This window comes from Wolffia australiana, chromosome 11 (assembly GCF_029677425.1).
Source record: "Wolffia australiana isolate 7733 chromosome 11, ASM2967742v1".
Lineage (NCBI taxonomy): Eukaryota > Viridiplantae > Streptophyta > Magnoliopsida > Alismatales > Araceae > Wolffia > Wolffia australiana.
The window spans coordinates 13,498,926-13,521,660 of record NC_135845.1 but is presented as its reverse complement, the minus strand read 5'-3'; the positions used below and the strand labels follow the sequence as shown (position 1 = coordinate 13,521,660).

Sequence of the window (22,735 nt, the reverse complement as noted above, 5' to 3'; positions counted from 1 at the left end):
GTGCGAATTTGTGCAATTGTACGAATTTTGTTCGTTTAAGGAAAAAAAAAGAACAGAACGAAGAACAAGGCCCTGTGCAGTTCTTTTGTGTGATTTTTTTGTTCGTTTCAAACGAACAGAACAGAACAACCATGTCTAGGATTGGATCGAATCGGACTGAATTGGGGTCAATCAAGTGGGCTGGATCATACAGAAAAGTGTACAGGGATCGGATGGGATCAGGTCGGATTGGATTGGAGTTGATCTATTGGACTGGATCAAATAGAAAAGTGTACAGGGATCAGATCGGATTGGATTGGATTGGATTGGATTGGATCGGATCAGATCAGAGAGAATTAGGGTCAATCTAGTGGCTGGATCAAATAGAAAACTGTATGGCGATCGGATCATATTGGGTTTGTCAGTCAATCAAGTGGGTTGGATCTTGATAGTGCTTGTGGCTTACCTAATCTATAAATATTTGATTGAGGATCAATAAGAAAACTGCCTTCGGATTGAATCGGATCAGATCGGATTGGGTTCGATTGGGTTGGTCGGTGGATCGAGTGGGCTGGATTTTTATCGTGCTCATGTGCTTACCTAATCTATACATATTTGATTGTGGATAAAAAAGACATATGTGATCAGATCGAGTTGGTCGATAGAACAAATGGGCTGGATCTTGATTGTGCTCATTGAATCTATACAGATTCGATCACAGATTGTCAATCAAATCTAACTTTTTGATCAGCTCGATCCATTGGCAGATTATAGTAAATTGTGCGCCAGTATCAGACACTTTGATACCTTGTATCCAGGAAATACAACACGGTGGCAAGTGATTATATGTGATATTGGGATATATATTGGCACTATTGCAGGCATCAGAGATCGAGACAGATATTATCATCATGTAGATGGTGATGGACGCCATATTGGATCTTGGTTATCGGTTTGAATGTCTGAATGTAGGAAAGTAGCAAAGGATTGAAGCAATTTGTCCCATATTGGCAACATTAAAAAGTGTATGCATACTAGTTTGTCAAAAGGACAATGAATTGTAATGGTGGATTCATGTACTTCATGCTGCCTCGCATGCATGCCTCGTGGCGTCAATGTGGAAGGCAACAGGTGGGAAGAGATTTGCTCTTAGGCTTGAGAATGACACATACATGGGTAAACTAACATTTTCATATTTTAAAGTTTGACTAACAACTCGGCATCTATTTATCTATAAATCATTATTTTGGTTATCAAACAGAATTTTGTTTATTTGCTTCAAAGTAAGCATTAAGTTAGTTGTGACCCACTTCTTCCTCTTAGGGAAGGGAATTCGAAAAACAATAGTAACATTAAATTGTGTTTTGGGTTGACTTGACTATCTCTTGCACATTTAGCAAAAAGGTATATGAAAATAAATCTAGAGGTGAAATTAAACATAAGTTGACCAGTCTGATGGGAATTTCATGCCCAATCAAAAATAATTTCTGCTAAGAAATCAAACTGTGATCTAACAAAAAATTGTGATTATATTCAATTTTGGCAGAAATAAAAAATATTTAGACAATTTATTCTAAATTTGAGTGAATGTGAACTTGATGAAACAAGCAAATCTTTCATTCACCTCACCATGATGTCATTGCTCTGCATTGACAATCTAAGTCTTATACTATGAAGTTGTACAAAAATCAGTTGTTAGCACAAAGCCAGATCTTCATTGTTTTGGAGGATTCAATGCTAATAGTTATTAGGTGAGATCCCTTTTATGTTACCATAGTGTTTCTAATAAAGAAAAATTGTACCCCTAGACACACATCATCTATACCGAACAGAGTTCTCTCTTCGTTGTATCAAGTGAGGCAAATCATCATTTTCTCATAGTGGACCAAGAAAACAATGGTACTAAGTTTTTCTTAATTTTCAAATAAGTCAATAAAATACAAATTCAACTAATTTCTCGGTGACATGGAATCAATCAAATGACAAGAAGCAATTATCATTGTATTATCTAGCTAGTACTACATCTCATTTGTTTCTATCTCATTACCCTCATTATATCGCTCTATAGTGCGTGGAAATGGCGTGGCAATAGGAAAGAGTCCTCAAATGTAGGATGTTATCTTAGTGTCAAAAAATCACCTATTATGGAAGGGGTCCATCATTATCACCTATGTTATAGCTTTATTTTTCCACAACATTATCACATTGATCTAGAATTTCTTGGATCGCCAAGTTAGCATGGATTTTGGCTAGGTTATTGTAATCATCTAATACCTGAGAAAAATGTCCCATCACTGATCTTTCTCTCCACTCATCCATGTGCTTATAAAGAATTGCAATGAGGAACAACACTTCATCAATGGTTGGATTCTTCATCTTGCGAACCCCATTCCTAGCAGTATGGAACCAACTAATGACACAACAAAAACTCATTCAAGAGTTCACATTTATCCTTTGATATTGTGGTAGTCTTTTTGTTGGGCTTTAAGGTTTGATTGATATGAAACATAAATGATTCATGCAGAAGAAGATTTGTAACAAAATTGTAACATAAAATAAAGCATAATGATCAAATCAGTTTGTCGCAGATTGGATCCGTGATCTATTTTTTCCTTGCACAATACCTGTTAAGTTTTTCATGTGTCCAGAATCTACATTTATCCACATAATTTCTGACATGTCAAATCTCCTCCATCTTCACGATGTCATTTATCATTCCATTGTCGTTGTTACTTAGTTTCGATCCCATCATGAGTGGAGAGGAACCAGTGGGATATGGAATAAGAAGGTGGGCACCTGAGAAATTCTAGAGTAGGTTATTTTCTTTTAGGGGTCTTCCCATTATTTAACTCAATGATATTTTTTCATAAAATCCCTAAACCTTAGGTATACCCTCTAACGTACATTTAGGCCCTTGTATTAGACTAGTTAATGAATCAATTGGCATAATAACCTTTAGTAGCATGCCAAAATAATTATGTATCAATTATACCGATTAATAAATTATCAATTTCACCGAATTGATAGCTTGAGTTTCTAGGCCATGGGTTGGCCATACTCATCATATGAGAGGGACTTGACTATGTTATTCTTCTTTGATATTTCTATATCCTCGTTAAGCATCCTTTGAATAGGAAACTTAGAAAAACATGTTTAAAAACAAATGATTACCATATTATGATATCATCATAATTTATTTTGTCATTTTGTGTATTCACACACTTCAACAATAAGCATCACACATTTGGTATAATTAATACATTTTATTAGAGACCAATGAATGAGACATGGCTGAAATAACAGACATTTCCAACACTTTTGACCAGTGCTCCCTCATTCTTGTCATGAAAAATCCCCGCATTTGAATTCATGGACCATGTCATTTCATCAACTGCACCATATCATAAGCACGAGATAGAAAAATAATAAGAAGATTAGGGCAATCAATATTGTCGTTCATTCTTATTTGAAACAAAAGACAAAAAATATGATTTAGCCTGATCTAGCCATACATGAAATCTGCAAAAAAATGACTTAATCCCATAATGAAAATTTTAAAAACTTGAGGGTTATACTTGTGCCTACTATATACGTGTCTTCAATATCATTGTACGCTTGCATGTGAGTTGTTGACTAAGGGTGCCTCCTTGCTATGTCAAAACGCATAGCACAAGGGACAAACTTTGGTGGAGATAGACCTCGCTTTGAGGCACATGTGTAGTGTACGCAGCCATGTGTGAGCTCTAGCTGTGAGATTGCTTATGTTTTTTAGGTTTACCGAGAGGTGTCTTCTAAAGTGGATTAGCCCTTATATTGATTTTCATTATTATTTCTGAATCATCTGATAGTAAGTAAAACATTTAGAAGTTCCATCAGACATTTACTTCTTTAACATTATCTACTTCTTGCACAAATTCTTTAACATTTCCTTAGGGTCTTCTTCCATTAAATAACTGATACTAATCAGATCTCCACAGAAACATCAAATTCACATTTGTTTGGCATGGTAAGTTCAAATAGTCCCAGTTAATAAGATGGAACCTTAAGTTCAAATAGTTGCAAAATTTTAAAAGATAGTGGGTGATCTTTGGGGAAAATAGTTCACTAAATTTATCTATGTGAATCCCTAAATCAGAGTATACCTAATGTCACAGTTTATCTAGTACTTAGCCTTGATACATGATAATCACACATAGCGAACTAAATTAGAATACGTTTCATGTTCTTTATGTGTTAGAAAGTATATTATAATTTCCCGATAAAGTTTTGTTCTTTCTTAATATTATGTTATTTAAAAAAATACATTAAATTTCATAGTAAGAGTATGAACTTATTTAAATATTTTAAGGGATTTATCATATTTGTAGAATTAAATTCTTGTTCTTCAATTTTTCTAGTATTATATGGAACTTTTGAGACTAAGTTCATAAATAAAACAATTTTATAAGTCAGGAAAAATATTTTTTGATTTATTTAGATATTTTTATGGGTTTGTTAAACTTTTTGAATGATACTATTATGTTTTCTGTATTTTCTGGTATTAGAGTTTTGTACCTTTAATGTCATAGAGAATATATAAATAAATCAGAAAATAAAATTTTGAATTCATTTACATATTTTATCTCTCCTCCTCAATCTACATAGGTAAATGCTTGAGAATGATTCAACTTCAAATCACAATATCTAATGATCTGGATGGATTTTAAAGCTAAAATATGAAGGGCTTTAGCCCCTTTATCTATCAAATGAGTTCTAATTTATAAACAGACCCCACAACTTTGTAAAAAGGGTTCCCTTGTATTGTCTTTCTAATTACATTTAGTAGAGTGATACGCTCGTTCAAAATCATAATAGCGTGATCTTGTATTTGGATCACAAACTAATAGAAAATTTGATTTTATGATCAAGACTTGTGAAGATAAATCACTAGGCCCATTGAGCATGTGACAATGAGGTTAGTGTGATCTTTATCTTTTTTTGAATTCACACCTTTGTCCTTTTCCTATGTTATCATCACCAATACCCTAGGCTTTTACCATCATGCACACCACCCCTGATTATGGTGCTCACGAGCATGTATTCCCCCCTATCTTTATTTCCAGTAGCAATGGTAGATCCATATTACCCACCCACTCCCATGCTTGTTTTCACGTATCTGCCATCATAACCAATATAATCAGGGAAACTATTGTTGTCCATTTGCTCCACTTTATTCATGCCACAGCCATAAACCATCACCTAGAGCTAGAGCTATTTAAGTATCTATTAAGGTATTTATTTATAACTAGTTAGTATTTTCTGCAAGAAAGTTCATTAAAACTCCCATATCTATTTTTAAAACTTTTATAATTATTTTTCATCAATAAATTTTATTGCTCTATATTTAATTCTGTATTATATATATATATATAACAGCAATCAAATTTAAAATTCACTAATTAAATAATTTCTCCCTATGGATTTGACCCTTACTCGTGTTGTGCTCGTAAGAAAAATAAGGCACATGATTGACATCGGCCAATCATTGGCAGAAAGCATTTAAATGTCACTATTTCTAGATCACTTTTTACCTAATGGAAAATTACAGATGAAAATCACATATTTGGACCCGTACTTTCTCTAAGGTTGTTAGGTCAATTATATATTTTTTGCATAAACTATAAGTCTTAAATGAAATTTACAACTCTAATTTCTAATACACATTGACGAGCGGCAAGCAAGGGCAAGTAATGCGACTTTACCTTCGTTGATGGAAATGAAGATGGAGGAGGATATACGTTGATGAGCAAGATAGTTGGTGATGGTGTGCATGATGGTGAAAACCTAGGATATCGACAATGATATTCTAGGAAAAAGGATAATGCCATGAGTCCAAAAAGACAAAGATCACACTAACATTGTCATCATGTGCCTAATGGGCTGTGATGTTTTTTCTTCATGTGTCTTACTCATAATGTCACAACTTCAATCACTCGCTCTTTGAATGTGAGAAAAAATCCAAACTATCTTTTGAATGAATGAATCACTATGTTAATCAAAATTAGGAACACAATTCAAGGTGCTTTTTTTATAAGAATGATGGGGGTATATTTATAGATCCAAGATGGTGGATAGATAGAGGAGATTAAGACATAAATAGCCTCAAACTTTTAGCCCTATGCTCCTTCCAAATTCTAGGATATTACCATTTTAATTTAGATAACCTAGGACCTTCATTTTATCTCTCTCTCTTCATACCATATTACCAGAGTGTGCAGAATCATTAGACTTCTCAAAGATTTTATGCTATGATCTACACTCATAAGGCCCTCTAATTATGAGCTGACACATGCCTCATTATGGCAAAAAATGCCAATCGTCGATGCGCCCAACCGTAAAAGGTTATGTGTTCCTACGAAAAGGAGAGAAGTGAGAAAATAATCGAGAATTTAATACACATATTTTCACTATTCATTCTCATTCTATCACATGTCCAAATGCGTTCAAACATGATTGCAACTTTTGTTTAGGTAAAAAATGATATAGAAATATGCACCCTAATCACTAGTCGTAGCCAATGATTGACCCGTGACAATCATTGGTTGCAATATAACAAAATTGGATTGTGACACCTGGCCGTGTAGATTTGATGAAAGTATATGTGGCCGGCAAGCCAATCACACATTCCATATCTCGTTCCATGTTCATTAGTAGAACATATTCATTATAGTGCACGTGTAATCACTAGTCTTTAAGCATGTGATCTAAATATTCCTATTCGAAGGATACGCGAGAAGGACATCAAAGTATCTTGATAGAATAACACTATCTATCCTCACTCATATGATGAGTATTGACATTCCCATAGCCATTAGTGTGGAGACACTAAGGATAGATAATGGGTGCTCTTTAGTAGAAAGAGTTCACTGAATTTATCCGTACAAAGCCCTGAATGGTATTAGACTGTACTATCAATCAGGTTGATTCACGTCACGGTTGTGTAAGTGGTCCTTAGACCTGATACACCAAAAACATCTTGTGGACGGATAGTTGTACTTTAACTATGACCTACGCGTCCGTAATCATGGGATTCTAAATAGTCTTAGTTCAGGTGCATCAAGAAGTTTAGGAATATGATTGAGCGATCCAGATGGGATTGTCCACCCTCGGTATAAGAGGTGACAGCTCAAGGAAGAGGATGTGATGGAGTCCTTGGCCAAGGTAGTGAAATATCAGAAAAAGAGTTCTCCAATGATTTTCAAATACATTAGTACTAACTCGGATGATAGATTAGGGTTTAACAGTTGACCATACCCTAAGTCATCCAAGGGGCATTAAGTGGATGAGGGATCATACCTATACAGTAACCGATGATGAGCAGGTTCTGTGAGTGAGTCGATACACACTCATTTGTATCTTCTAGAGCACGAGCTGTAGCTTGGCAGCCCAAGTGTTGGAGACTCAACCTATCGATTGGGTTAAATCGATCCAACGTTAATTAATCTATATGATGATATAGTTAATTAATTTGGAAGGCCAATAAAGGTTATCGAGCCACTCGATTCGTTAACTAGACTAGCACATGGGCCTAGAGGGTCACACACAAAAGGTCTTTTGGACTTCGGAAGATATACATAAGTTTTGGGGGGGGGATTATGAAAAATACCCACTTAGTATAAATAGGGGAAGGCCTTGAAAAAAATTCACCCAGGCCAGAATTGTTCAAGGGCCTTCCCCTTCTTCTCCCTTTTCCCCACACCCTCTCTCCACTCCCAATGTGATCGGGACGGCGTAAAGACGGGGACATAGGTTGAACGTGGCTTGTCAACGAGGAGGAGATCTGGCGTGCTGAGGACCGCATGGATACATCTAGAGGATGCACAATTGAACAGCTCGATTCGTCTCTCTCCGAGATGCAAGAAATCACATATGCAATCCGTGCACAAGTTCTTCAATTCAATGTTTTTTTATGATGTCGTTACGATTTCACTAAAGTCTTCCGCTGCGAATCGTTTTGATTTCTTCATCCACGTCAAGATCTGTAGAACCCAACAAGATTAAATAAAAAAATATTTTACACCCTTAAAATATTTAAATAATATTTTAAATCCGCAAATAAATAATAGTTTTCCCAATCAAATAATATTTTTGTATACTTTTGTTGGTTGGAATATATATTTATGCCAAAAATATATTCCAACTAATAAAAGTATTTAAAAATATATTTTAAAATGCTATAACTTGGGAAAACTCAGATTATTTTTCTAAATTATAATAAACTCCTAAGAATATCAAAATATATATTTTATGACTTGTAAAATTATTTTATTATAAAATTAATGTTGGCAAATCATGAAGAGGTGCATAAAATAAAGAAAATTCTAAAATTCATTCTAAAATTTAAAAATTCATTTTAAGCTTTAATAGTATGCATTTTTATCATTTTCATGAAAATAAACACACAAATACACAATTTTACTAATAAAAAATAGCATGTTATTTGTGATTATCAAAAATCCTAGCTAGGGTAGTGGAAATATTGGAGAAGATCTTCTCCAATGATTTTGCCATGCCTTAATACTGAATAGGATGACTGATTAGGGTTTGATAATTGCGCATAACCTAAGTCATTTAGGAGTGACATACGGATGAAGAATTCTACACAAAGTAACCGATGATTGCAAAGCATGACATACTCCTTGGTATCTTCTAAAACATGAATCTTAGTTGGGCCATAAAATTATTAATTAGACTGATACATGGGCAAAAGGGTCACATGCATAAATATTTTATGATGTTTGTGGATTTTCATTAAATTCAATGACTTATACTAAGTTTTCCCCAGGACCAAAGCTTTTATGAAAAATCTCTTTGGGACTTCTATGAAAAATTTTGTGTAGAGTTTAAATATAGGGAGGAACCCTCATATGATACCCTTTCTTATCTTGCTCTTCCCAAGTGTTGCTTCCATTGAGACTGGATAGAAATGAAATTAAATTTCTGACAACAAATTTTAAGGAAAGAAAAAGAGATCCAACGTTCTAAAGATCATGTGGATATGTCTAGAGGTTGGACGTTTGAATGACTCAAAGATGTTCATTCAAGGAACCAAGAAATCAAGGATTGAACTATACGTAGGTGATGTTCCTGGTTTATCTATTTTTTCTTTTTTCTTTTTTTTGTGCAATCAATCTCGGTTGAGTTGATCAAAAATTATATTTCTAACACAAAGAAGGTTTATTGTTCTCATTTAATCACTGTTGTTTGCCTATTCTTGTACAAAAATTAGAGTACCAAGGACAGAGTTATCAATCTCCACCCATGGCCATCTTCCACTTCAACAAAATGGTGGATTCATGCAGCGAGAACATGGAGATCCAATACTAAGGTGCCCATAGGATCTTATAAAAGTGCCCCATGTGATCGATAGGCCACATAGAGGCTAAGGATCTATAAAAATATAATTTTGATGTATCTATGAGCCACCTTTTCATTTGGGAAAATTAAAATAGATCTAAGACTGGAGATGCAGATCCAAGAATTGACTGAGTGTGTGAAGGCTTTATAAGTTTGTGAGGCACAAGAGAAGCTCAAGGTATGTCTGGATCCATTCCAGAATGAGCGATACAAATCAAGAATCACATTTGTATTAGGAGGCGAAGATCAATGGCCCTTTTGTAGAGTAGATGAATTAGGGTGATCTCGGTAACTTTAAACTTCTTCTCGATAAAGATTTGTGTTATTTATTAGCTGGAATAAGATTAGTAAATAGAATTATTTTGTATCAAATTAGCCAAGATATTGAAGTTGAGACATTTCGTCAAATACTTGTTGACTCTCTCTAGTTTTGTTTTTTTTCTTATTTTATGTTCGATTTTAAAATAACACTACTTTAAATAATTACATGAATCCATAGAGCTAACTCCCTTCTCATATCCTTGACATAAATTCACCATAAGTTATTAAATATGTTAATTATCTGTTAACATATTTTGATTCTTATTACCCCAATTCCTTTCATCTGTATTTGTATATTTTTTGTTCTTATTTAAAATAAATGTATTATCCCTCTCTATCCCAATGTCAGTATTAGAGGATTTGATAGAATAGTTTAAATCACGTTTCATATGGAAGAAGGTTTAAATCGGAGCACAATTGATTAACAAAATAGTTGATGATCTCCTCATCTCATATCGAACTAATTTCCCCCTTGCCTTTCTCCCTAGAATAGTTTATTCAAGCCATTCACATGTTTGTCCTTTAGGCATAATCATATATGTTGAGATTCGGGGCTCTGATATCACATTTCATTCAGCAGAAGATTTAATTAAAAGCACAATTGATGAATAAAGTAGTTAATTATCTATTCGCATTGTGTGGAACTAATTTCACCCTTGGGTTTATCCTTGGCATAGTTTCTTCCAATTGTTCATGTGCTTGGATGACAGATATATTCACATAATCCATGCAATGATGGATCTCCACTTCTCCTCCAACTATACATTAAGATCTAGTAGATACGTATGCCATGGGCGCACAAAATGGGTGCCGCTTCTGTTTATTCTTATATGGGATTTTTTTGCAAAAAGCCCTTATAACTTATGTATATCCACCACCATCCATAGATCTTTGATGGCCCCATAAGCCTTATTGGCCAACCTTATTAATCAATGATCGATCTAACCTAATTGATTGGCTATGTTTCCTGGCTATGCGGTAAAGCTACACCTCATGCTCAAGAAGATACATAATATTAGATATACTCTCCCATGAAATTTAATTGTCATCGATTACCATATAGGTATAATCCTTCATCCGTGAAAAACTCCTGAATGGCTTAGGGTATGGTTAACCTTCAAACCCTAATTTGTTGGTCCAGTTACTATTGATGAGTAATGGAGATTATTGGAGATGCCTTATCCAATATCTCCATTAACTTTGACATGGATTTAACGCATCTTATTCCATGTGTCAATCTCCTCCTATACTAAGGTGCACAATCCTATCTTGACCGCTCAACCATCTTTGAGAACTTACATTTATATCCATGGTAATACTTATTTATAATCTAATGATTAGGACTCTTACGTCCAAGTCAAAATATAATTTTCCATCCACAATATGTGTTTAGTGTCTCGGGCCAACGGACAACTTATACAACAGTGACATGAATCAACCTAATTAACCTTTAAGTATAATACCATTCATAGATTCGTACGAAGTAATTGAGTGAACTCTTTCCCTAAAGAGAACCCATCGTATGCCTTAGTGACTCTACACTAATGGCTTTATGATCAGCCATGCTTATCATATAAGTTGGATCAAATAATGTTATTCTTACTTGATAGTCTGATGTATGTCTCAAGTATCCCCCGAATGGGAATAGTTGGAATACATTTTTGGAGACTAGTGATGACTTTACTATCATATCATTATAATTCACTAAAGCATTTCTCGTATTAAGGGACTTCAGTATAAGATATCACTTGAGAATAATATTTAATAAATAGTTATTTTAATACACTTAAATATGACATGGAAGTATGGTTGACTCGAGGGGCATATTTTAGTTGGTTAATATGACCACATGTACTGGTTTATTTGCATTAAATTGATTATATATGTGTGTTATCAAGAATAAAATGATTAAATTTATTTTTATAATGATATTTTGCACTTTTATGATTTTTTAATGATTTTTATGACGTAAATGCTGATAGAATATAATTTTTAATTTGGAATATAATTTTTCCTGAATTTTTATGGCATTAGATTCAAAGATATATCATTTTCAAAAATAAAAAATATATTTGTAATACTTCTATGAATTAATATCTATTTTTTGTAATTATGTAATGGCTCTTTGACTTTTTCAAAATTTTAGGAGAGAGAAAGTTGGGGGAGAGAGAAAATCAGAGAGCTGAGAATGATCGAAATTCAAATCGCGATATCTTACTATCCAAAAGGAGTTTTTGACTGAAATTTTGAGCAGGGCCTCCTTTTTTCCATCCTCTTTCTATTCATATTGTTGGATCTATAAATATAGCCTCAAATTTAGTTAAAAATTATATTTAAGCTCACTCCCTCCTAAAAAGGCAGATTTTAAAAAATAAAGTTTTGAAGGTCCATCAAAAGTGCTCGGGGAAGATCAACAAAAAAGTGGAGAGGCTGATCTGCATCAGAAAAGTGCTTTGATCTCAGCAGAACATTGTGATCTAAGGTTATCCTTTTGCCTTAAATTTGGTTTCTCATTTTCACATATCTTTACTTAGACCTACATCCTTATTTTCATCATGATCTCATTCTCATCACCATCTTCCATCATCTCACACTACCACATCCATCTCTGATCTCGATCTCGTCACCTTTATCTTTTATTAAAAACCTAAATCGTCTAGTCCATCATTCTCTCTCCATCTCTCAACCATCTATCCATTCTTCCTTTCCATCCATTGGTTAGATCATCATCATTTATTCTTCCACCATTCTATTTCACCATCATCCATCCACATCCGCTTACATCTACTCACATCCATTTACCCATTTCATCATCCTATTTTCTTATTCATTTTCAACGTCCATCACTTCACGTCTTCATTTAACTCATTCTCTCACCTCTAATTTGATCTATCCACATCCTCTTACCTATTACTTGTGTTATCATTATCATACTTAATATAACTGTTATCGCCCTCTCTCCACCTCGTACTCGTCACATCACAATCTCCTATTTTATACGTATCTCCTCTCATCCATCTTGAATTTTAATTTAAAAAATATTCAAGCCCTAATATCTAATCCCTTTGGAGACAAACCTTGCTCACCATTGACTAACTATTATTGACTAACTCACATATAATCTACAAACTAACACCCTAAATTTGAGTTCATCAGCATCCTTGTGATTACTTTGCGTAGTGTTGGACAATGTGCAAGTATTTTATGATAATACATGCTTAAACCATAAAAAATAATATCAAATTGAGCTCATTCTGAAATAAAAAAATATTTTGAAAAAATAATACATATAAATGAATAAATATTAAAATCTGTATTAAAAAATTATAAATAAGCAGGTTAATCATCGTCAAGATTTGTAAATGATCATATTGTTAATGATACTATTTTTGTGTCATGATAAATTATATCAAAATTTTTATTGATATTAGAATATTTTTCTGATTAACTTCACCAAGAGAGAGCCACACGAAATTGTATGAATTGATAATATGTTTACACCAATAATAATTACCTTTGAAAATCAAAGAAATGTGAAGAAAATGAGAGATATAAAAGAGAGAGTTTGATTATGATAGTAAAGAGGATAAAGAATAGAAAAATATTTACAATTATTCAAAATCTATATTTAAAAAAAAATTAAATATAGTACGATAAATTGAATAAAGCGTCCAATTTAACGAAATAAGGAGACAACCCTCACCCACTCATCCCCACCATCTCCCCCTAAATGTTTTCCACCCCCAACCCCTCACCACCTCATTAAAACATTTAAAAAATAAATCAGAGTTTAATTCAATGTTTTAAAACCTAAAGTCCAGAATCCTATTCCAAAATAATATCACATACATATTTTCAAAACTAACTCAAGTCTTTAAAAAAATTAGTTTTCAGTATTGAAGAATACTTCTTCTGAGGTTATGCATTCAATGATTGGAATTTTTTCGGCAGTCACAATTGATCAGATTTTACAATTCTTAGTTTCAATAAGTATTTGTATTTTGGAAAGGAAAACATTGAGGTGTAAAAAATGGCGCATTCAAAGAGCTAGTAGTATTTTTAATTATTTTTATGTGATGTACCAGCTTAATAAAGGGTCATGTTATATTTCAATCATTAATTTAGAATTGGTTTTTGTTCCAGGGACAGTGAGTAAAATATTTATTGGGCTCGAAGTTATGCTTGAATCTCAATTTAATCAATGGAGAAATCTAGGTAAATTTCTAATAAATGGGTATATTTATCCATGAAATACTAATGTTCAATAAAATGGAAAATGGACTGGGATACAGACTACGTACATATCTCAGGACCATGAAGATAAAGAAGCCGAGGACAATTGGGCCAGCTGGGTAATATTTTCCTTTCTTGGTTGTTGTTTTAGGAATGTACCCTATTTATGCGATGTTCTTCTGAAATTTGATCACCTTTTGTTATTTCAAGTGCTTTGATAGAGTTTGCCCAAGTGTAAAGCCAATGCATCACCTCAAAGAAGTAGCAATCAAAATCTAGATTAAATCTTTCATGATGGATGAAAATGGTCTATTAAAACATCTAAATAAAATACAATAAGTTCACCCTCCCATAGGTGCTTAAGAACTCTCTCAGTCGCGATAATACTCTCGTAACTAGAGATAAATAAGTTGACACACATGACACAGCATGTGCCAAGGATATGTTCTAGAATCAGCTTATTGTACCTATATCCATTGTCACATGCTCATGCACCATTACCTCTCTCCAATTGCTCATCCAAGTATTAGAGGCTCGAAGACAGAGCTGATTATTGTATGTTGGTGGAAGGCCATTTGATGCTCAATGCACAAAATTCAAAAGTTAGAACATTACTTTGAGAAATTAGAATGAAAACGACTTCTAACCTAACATTACAGGCTTGGAATAATAAAATTATAGTGCTTATACTACTTCTGCTTATCATATTATTAATAATAGTTTTTAATAAACATGTTGGATATCTAAAATATTGATACCCCTCACTGGAGGCAGATATCGGCATCCAAGCATGAAGACACTTCCTGATCCTGATATCAGATATCGGTTGTTACAGTAAGGATATCTGGACACCTAATATTGTTTTTTGATATTTCCGGCATGCATTGGGGCATCTATCATTTTTTTCATTTTCATATCTAAACACTAGTCATAAAATGTATTAATAAATGTGGGACACCTCAGGAGACTACCACTAAATGTGTCAATAAATGTGTAAAGGAAGAAAAATATGGCTGTGGAAAATCCAAATTCATCCCAACTCTTTTCCTCAATTTTGCCAACATTTTAAGTCTCACTTGGGTCCACTGATAGTCTACCTATCTATAGATCTGGCTAGATGGGAATAGCCGATCGATCCCACGGGCCCCGTTCCGGAACTAACCCACTACAGACTTGAACACGTCGAAGTATCGGATCACCAACCAGATCGACCCGATCGAATCCCTGGCCCTCGACTCCCACGGCCTTGCCCTCTGGAAGAAATTCCAAATCCATAACCATAAAAAATAAAATAAAAACCACCTCTTTCTTACACCAGAATAATAAATTCAGGCCCAAAGCCCACCTCCAGCTAAAGACAAAAAAAGGCTGACGCTTTTGGATAAACATCCCCCCTTAACCCAGCCTGTCGTTATCGGGTTTCCTCTTCACGAGCAGGACCCGTTATCCGTTCTGCGCCACACAGAGTCCGACCCGATAGTGACGGTTATGCCAACTGTAAAGACGATAATACCCCAACATTTATCATCTCTGAGAAAGGTTTTATCGTAATTTCCTCCCTTTACCCAGCCTGTCGTTATCGGGTTTCCTCTTCACGAGCAGGACCCGTTATCCGTTCTACGCCACACAGAGTCCGACCCGAAAGCGATAGTTACGCCAACTGAAAAGACGATAATACCCCAAAATTTATCATCTCTGAGCATGGTTTTATCGTAATTCCTTCGGCGGCTCGTCCTCAGCCACCAGAGTATTGGACTATTGGAAGTAGCGACCGTCCTAGGTTTTCCTATTTGCCGATTTCCGCCGCCGCGTCGCCGCCGCCGCCGCCATCGCCGCCGCCGGGGAAGAACATTGAAGATCGGAAGTGAGGAGGATGCGGTGGTGAATGTTCGGGGATCGGCGGTTTGTTTGATTTTTGTGAGAAATTTTGAGGTGGGGGGGGGTTTGGGGGATCGTCCATGGCATCGGAAGATGTAGTGGGGAAATCTACGGGGGAGTCTGCGGTGACGACGATCGTGAATCTGGCTGAAGAGGCGAAGCTCGCTAGGGAAGGCGTGAAGGCGCCGGGCCACGCGATTCTCTCCGTTTGCAAGTCGCTTGCCGCGGGTGGCATTGCTGGGGGATTGTAGGTTTTTGACCCTTTTTGATGTTTGTTTGCTTGTTTTGATTCGAATGTTATCTTTTTTGAGATGGATCTTTTTATCGTCTTTCTTCTTTCGGGGATCATCTTTTTGCTTGCGTATAACTTTAATTTATCGTTTTTGTTTAGCTTATGTCGGAAATTTTAGAGCTAGAACCGTGGATTCTTTGGTTTTTTTTGTTTCATTTACGTAATCTTGCCAGTCGCTTGCCGCGGGCGGCATTGCTGGGGGAGTGTACGTTTTTGACCTTTTTGGTTGTTTGTTTACTTGTTTTGATTCGAATGTTATCTCTTTTGGGATGGATCGTCTTGTTGTCATTCTTCTTTCCGGGATCATCTTGTTGCTTGCGTATAACTTTAATTTACCCTTTTTGTTTAGCTAGTATCGGAAGATGTAGAGTTAGAATCCTATTTAACCGTGGATTCTTGGGATTTTTTTTCCATTTACGTGATCTTGCTATTCGATCGCCTTGAAAAACAACTTTTTCGATCTGGGTATTCTCAGAGATGTTAAACGCTATCATTAGTTTCACTTTTCCGAGGCAAGTTATGAACTAGGGGGTGTAGTGGTTATAGAATCTTCGCCGTGCTTTTGAATCAATGCCCGTTGCCCGTGCATTATCCTGTGACCGAATAGTCTTGAAGAGTTCTTCCGTCTTTGAGCTCTTGCAATTTGAACGCCTTGAAAAACAATATTTTATCGATCTGGGCTTTTCTTAGAGATGTTAAACATTATTAATTGTTTCACGTCTCCCAGACAAGTTTAGAACTGGAGGCTTAATTGATTATGCCGAAGAGCATGCTGCTGAGCTCTAGATAGTTTCTGGGTCATAGTTGCGATTTATAGATTTCACAATTAAGAGGTCCGTTCCTAGAAAAGTTAGGATCCTTCATATCTCTCTCTATTCGTGCATTTCAGAGAAATGGTATTGTTTGGATTGGTATCAGCCTGGCATTGCTTGATCTTTCGCCAGAAATTTTTTAGTTGCTTAATTTGTTTATCATTGGGAGCTCCGGTTTATATTTCTGAGGGGGGGAAGTGTAGTCTGATCGGTCCCCCTAATTTGTGATATTAATCGAAACTTCTAATCTTCCGAAACTAACGTGAACTAAGTTGAGTTAGATCGGTTCTCCTTCATCACTGGAAGCTTAGAAACATTTCAGATGTCAAGCGTGTCAATCGTTAAATTCCCACTTTATTCTACTGTAGTTAGTTAATTTGCTTCCTCTATTTTTTAATGTATTCAATATTTAAGTGGTTGTGTCGCTGGAAACGTTGTCTGATTATGGATATTTGTCGAGTCAGATAAACTTTATGGAGACCCGAATGTATCATGCTCCATTACTGTCAGGATCCATGTTGGATCGTGCTTTCTTCTTTCCTTTACTCTCTGATATCACTTGACGTCTAGGGTTTGTGAGAGGAAAAAACAGAAAAAGAATCACTTTACTAAGTCATCGTGGCCTGTATAAATACATGTTAGATTGTTAATGTGTCTGGCTCAATAACGACCCTTAGGCAGCCTCATGGGTAGTGGGCTTTACAGTACACATAGTAGAATAATAGTTAAAGAAACATAGAAAACAGACATGAGTACGCTGCCTAACAATTAGTATGATTTGTTGTGCCTGTCTCTATGCATCCGACTTTATTAAATGCATCCAAATTCTTTCCAATCTTTTCGGATTGCAGATTGCAGTATTGGCACTGGATTTGCGATCATTTTCTTTGACTAATTTTCTTCTGTTCTCTTTAACCTGTTACTCATAAGATATTGAGCGAGTCATCGTTATAGCTTTCCTAAACTTTTAGTATGAATTATTTTTTAGGTCTAGGACAGCTGTGGCTCCTCTTGAACGGCTGAAGATTTTGCTTCAGGTGACCGTTTTAAACTCTTACAATGTCCTTTTTTTGGAATAGAAAAACTATTTAAATTTACGTGCTTAGCCTTTTGATCAGAACTGTTATGAAAACTACTGTAAGTAATGGGAGAGAGGATGGGGGAGGAGAGAGATAGAGAGAAAGATGCACAGAAGATTGGGCAGAAAAATGGATCATCTATTTACTTCACCAGTGTCCCCTTTTATACACTTTAAACAAGAGAGAGAACAGCCTTTCCAACGGTCATATTTTTGAAAAATATGTCCGTTGGAAAGGTTACATCCAGCTGTTTTTCGCAGCTGGATGTCCAACGGTCAGTTTCCTGACCGTTGGAGACTGGGCCTGATGTTAATCAGGCCCAGTAAATATTAGGTCCTTATTGGACCTAATATTTAGCCCTAATGGGCTCCCCACTATTGGGCCCTTAATGGGCCCTTAGTGGGCTCTTATTGGGCCTCTATTGGGCCCTCTCAGTCAGCTGCTCTCAGTTAGGTTTTCCATTATCCCCTAGGGTTATTCTATTACATATACATGGCCTCTGGCCCATAAGTTAGTACTGCATGATCTAACAACTACACCATTAAAACTTTCAACACTTCCATTAACCCAGTTGATCTGCTTTACTGGGAGGTTATAGTTTTTGATTTTCATTTTCAGAACTCTATTAATGAACATCTATTGCGGAAGGATATGGATGATATCTAACATGTCATCAGAATCTCTAAAATATTTTTAGTCCTTTGCCCGTGCGATTGATTTTATATTATCAAATTTGAACGATTGGTATGTGTATCACGAGAAACGGGTATGATAATTCAGGTTAACCCGATTTGTGTTCTTTCTGAAAACCCTCGTGTACTCGTCTTATATAATGACAAAAATCTGTGAGGGTAATGAAAAATCTTCTATGTGGTACGTAATTAGAACTAAATTTAAGTCTTAGCACTCTAAACAATTACAGTTATTTTAGAAATCGATAAATCTTGGTAGCCTGCATCAAAGTTATGGATACATAGTGAAGAATTTTGATCTGCAGCGAAGTACTGGCATGCAGTGCTGTCAATCGTGCTAAGACTTCTTTCACTATTCATGCTCTTGCCCCAAGCACCTTCGTCCAAACTTCTTTCTAAACCTACGCCTGGTAAGTCCGTGAATGTTATTAGGATGTCCTTCCATGGAAGACATTCTTACATGTCTAGAAATACTTCTAGTGGACGTATGCATGCGGCCAGGATCATATTTTAGCCCTCAATAAAAGTTTATTAAATTCAATTTTTTGAACCCATAAATACGTTATAACCCGAACTTTGATCCAGAAGTATTCTGCCACACACCGATTTGATACCGGTTATGTTATGTTAATGTAATATTTCTAGTTCTTCAACATCTGATTTTAAAGTGACTGTCATGTTTGAAAGCTTGCTTAAGGTCCGTTTTATTTATATGACCTTTGTATCCTCTGAAAAGTTCTCCACCACCGTAAGTTCTCTGTTGGTATTTTTTTCAGTGATTCCACAATAATTTTCCCTTTAAGACCTGGTAGTCGACATTTGGATTGTACGTATTTTTTTCGGTGATTACTCGATAATTTTCCCTTTAAGACCTGATGGTCGACATTTAGATTGTATCGCTAGTTTCGTTTAAAGCATGCTCTACAAGAATTGTGTTTATATATCTGTGTTGAATTTGGAACTTTTACCGTGTGGCCCTGTTTGCTTTTCTGACGGCTTTTCAAGTTGACGTCTGTGATAGATAGGATACTTCTCTATCAGCCATCGTCCTTTGCCCATAAGCTGATTTTTGGAAGGAAAATCTTCTTGAGATCAGCTTTTTGGTCAAACTGATATTTTACGGTCCTCATAGAAATATTTGGTTTTGTTTCGGTCGTTATTTTTACTCCTGATTCTTTTAAGTTTCAATTTGAGAGCTTGATTTTTATTCATTTTTTGCATTCTACTTGTTTGGGTTTATTTGCGCATCTTCTTTTGTGTGTTGTTATCTTTTGTTATTGTCTGAAAAAAATATTTCTGTCCTAATATTTTTCGTGGCATTACTGACGTGGTCTTGGCAATAAAATCAGGTTCAAAATCCTCACAACATCAAGTACAATGGAACAATCCAGGGGCTGAAGTATATCTGGAAAACTGAGGGCTTCCGTGGATTGTTTAAAGGCAACGGCACAAATTGTGCTCGAATTGTCCCAAACTCAGCTGTCAAATTTTTTAGCTACGAAAAAGCCTCCAGGTTTGTTCCTCTGAAATGTGGGATTGTCATGTTGGATTATCTAAAAAATGCGATGAAACTCCGATTTTCTGTTGTAAGTTTTCCTATCAAAACTAACATCCTTTAATATTGTATCAGCGGTATATTGTGGCTTTACCGGCAGCAGACTGGAAATGGTAATGCATAATACCTTGTGGACCAAATTTCTCTTTGTTTTTATTGCTACGCCTTGTTAGGAAAGTTTGGTCGCTTATTTACGGTTCGTTAAGTTATTTGGCCATTGAAATTCATGCTTCCTTTTCGTGGGCACAATTCCTTTGGTCACTCTTTACTGGTCAGTTGATCGATTGAGTGAATTTAACTAATGTATTTTCGTTATTCCTTAACTGTCCGGTACAATGTTCTACATTCTTTTCTTAAAAGAGCTATGTTTCTTTTTTCAAAATAAAACGGATTGTAGTTTAACCCTAGTTTTCTCAGGTTTAGCGACAATGTGAGAGCGATTTTTTATTTGAAGCAATATCCTGCGTCTTTCTTTTTTTCGAACCTCTGTTCTTTGTGACGTCACATTATTAAGTAACGTTTCCACTCTCAGTTTAGCTCAGAGAAATTACACCCTACTGTTTTTCCATTTCTGCGATTCCATCCATTTTTTTTGTATCTCTTCTTTTTCTTCCCTCCCGTAGCGTAAATTTAGGTACATCATTTTTAAGAAAAACAATTAATCGAGCCGGATATCTTTCTTTTCTTAATACGATGGTATAAAAAATCTGCTCCAACAGTATGGGCGGTTACATGTAGAATTAAGTGGCGCTGTTCTGTCTTGATTTCTTCAGAAAATGCGGAGCTCTCTCCAGTTTTGCGTCTTGGTGCTGGAGCGTGTGCTGGAATCATTGCAATGTCTGCAACGTATCCAATGGATATGGTCCGGGGCAGGATTACTGTGCAGGTATATGCTTTCTTGGTCTTCCAATATGACTATCTTCGCCAATTTCACTCTATTACCTAATCCCTCTTCCATAATTTCAGACAGAGAAATCACCCTATCAGTACCGAGGCATGTTTCATGCCTTGACCACAGTCTACCGCCAGGAGGGTTTCAGGGCGCTGTACAAAGGCTGGCTTCCCTCTGTTATTGGAGTCGTAAGTTCATCTACTATACCTTATTATTAAATTCTGCCCTCTTGGGTTTTGGTTTTTGGGTCAAGGGTTTCAGGTTTGTACTCAACCTTTTTCTGGGCATAGCAATTTATCAGTGCTGTGTTTTGGTTTTTTTATCGGTCAGAGGTTTTAGATTCAGGGTTTTAGGTTTAGGGTTTAAGATCTAGTTTTATGAATATTATAAGTTTATTTTAATGCCTCCCTTGTTCTAACGCCTGCTCTGCTTTACGCAGGTTCCATACGTAGGTCTAAACTTTGCTGTTTACGAGTCGCTCAAGGACTGGATCGTCAAGTCTAACTTCTACGGGCTGGCCAACGACAACGGCGAGCTAAGCGTTACTGTTCGACTCGCCTGTGGTGCTGCCGCCGGCACCATGGGCCAGACCGTGGCCTACCCACTCGACGTCATCAGGAGAAGGATGCAGATGGTGGGCTGGAAAGACGCCGCGCCAGTCGTGGTAGGGCAGGGGGGCGGAAAAGCACCACTCGAGTACTCGGGCATGGTCGACGCCTTCCGAAAGACGGTCCGTCACGAGGGCTTCGGGGCCCTCTACAAGGGCCTTGTTCCCAATTCAGTCAAGGTAAGGTCTTTTAAATCCTCAGAGACTGTTATTCTTTTGCAAAACTGTCTGATTCACTAGTTCTGAATTTTGTTGACAGGTGGTGCCATCAATTGCAATTGCTTTTGTGACTTATGAGGTGGTGAAGGATGTGCTTGGGGTGGAGATGAGGATATCAGATTGAGGGTTGGATGAGTTAGTGGGCTTGATGTGGAAGGCAGTTTCATTTTCTTTCTGGACTGCTGTTGTTCTTAAGGGGGTAAGTTCGAGCTTGATCCATGGCAAGGCTGGGAAGAAGGAAAAAAAAAAGGGAGAAGAGGACTCAGTTCCCTCGTTAGGATAGTTAGTAGGGTTAATAAATTGCTACACTTGTTTAGTTTGCCTGTCTAAATAACCTGCAGACTATCCTATGAGGAGATCTTGCCTGTATTTTCTGTGAAGCAGGTAGAGGCATGGCTTTGTTCATCAGATGTTTCAACTGGCTAAAAGTTGAATGCCTGTTGACTGGTAGGCCATCAGATCTTCTGTGTTTTTCCACCGTTCAATTTCTGTGAACCTAGGTGCTGCCTTTTCTGTGGTTGAAGAGGATATTCTCTTTTTTTTGAAAGATGATTGAAATTCACTTATTTTATTTGATAACCCCTGGATTGTCACTGCGTCTAATTAGCTTATTTGAATCAATATTTACACAAATTTATCATCTCTTTGCACGATATCTCCATATCTAGATCAGTATGTCTTAGAGGATATCCAACTGCTTAGAGGAAAATTTGTCTTGGAGATCAACCAAATTTGAAAGAGGAAAACATTTATCATTACTACCATTTTAGGCAGAATCCA

General features: G+C 36.1%; 1 protein-coding gene across 1 annotated transcript; it reads left to right on the top strand.

Annotated features, from left to right (window-relative positions):
• Positions 1–15,676: 15,676 nt before the first annotated feature.
• Positions 15,677–22,534, top strand: ADNT1 (adenine nucleotide transporter 1). The gene is made up of 8 exons (XM_078582734.1): positions 15,677–16,054; positions 17,900–17,948; positions 20,032–20,195; positions 20,313–20,350; positions 21,011–21,123; positions 21,204–21,317; positions 21,569–21,916; positions 21,996–22,534. The coding sequence occupies exons 1-8, from the start codon at positions 15,888–15,890 to the stop codon at positions 22,077–22,079; spliced, it is 1,077 nt and encodes a 358-aa protein (XP_078438860.1). The 5' UTR covers positions 15,677–15,887; the 3' UTR covers positions 22,080–22,534.
• The last annotated feature ends 201 nt before the right edge of the window (positions 22,535–22,735 follow it).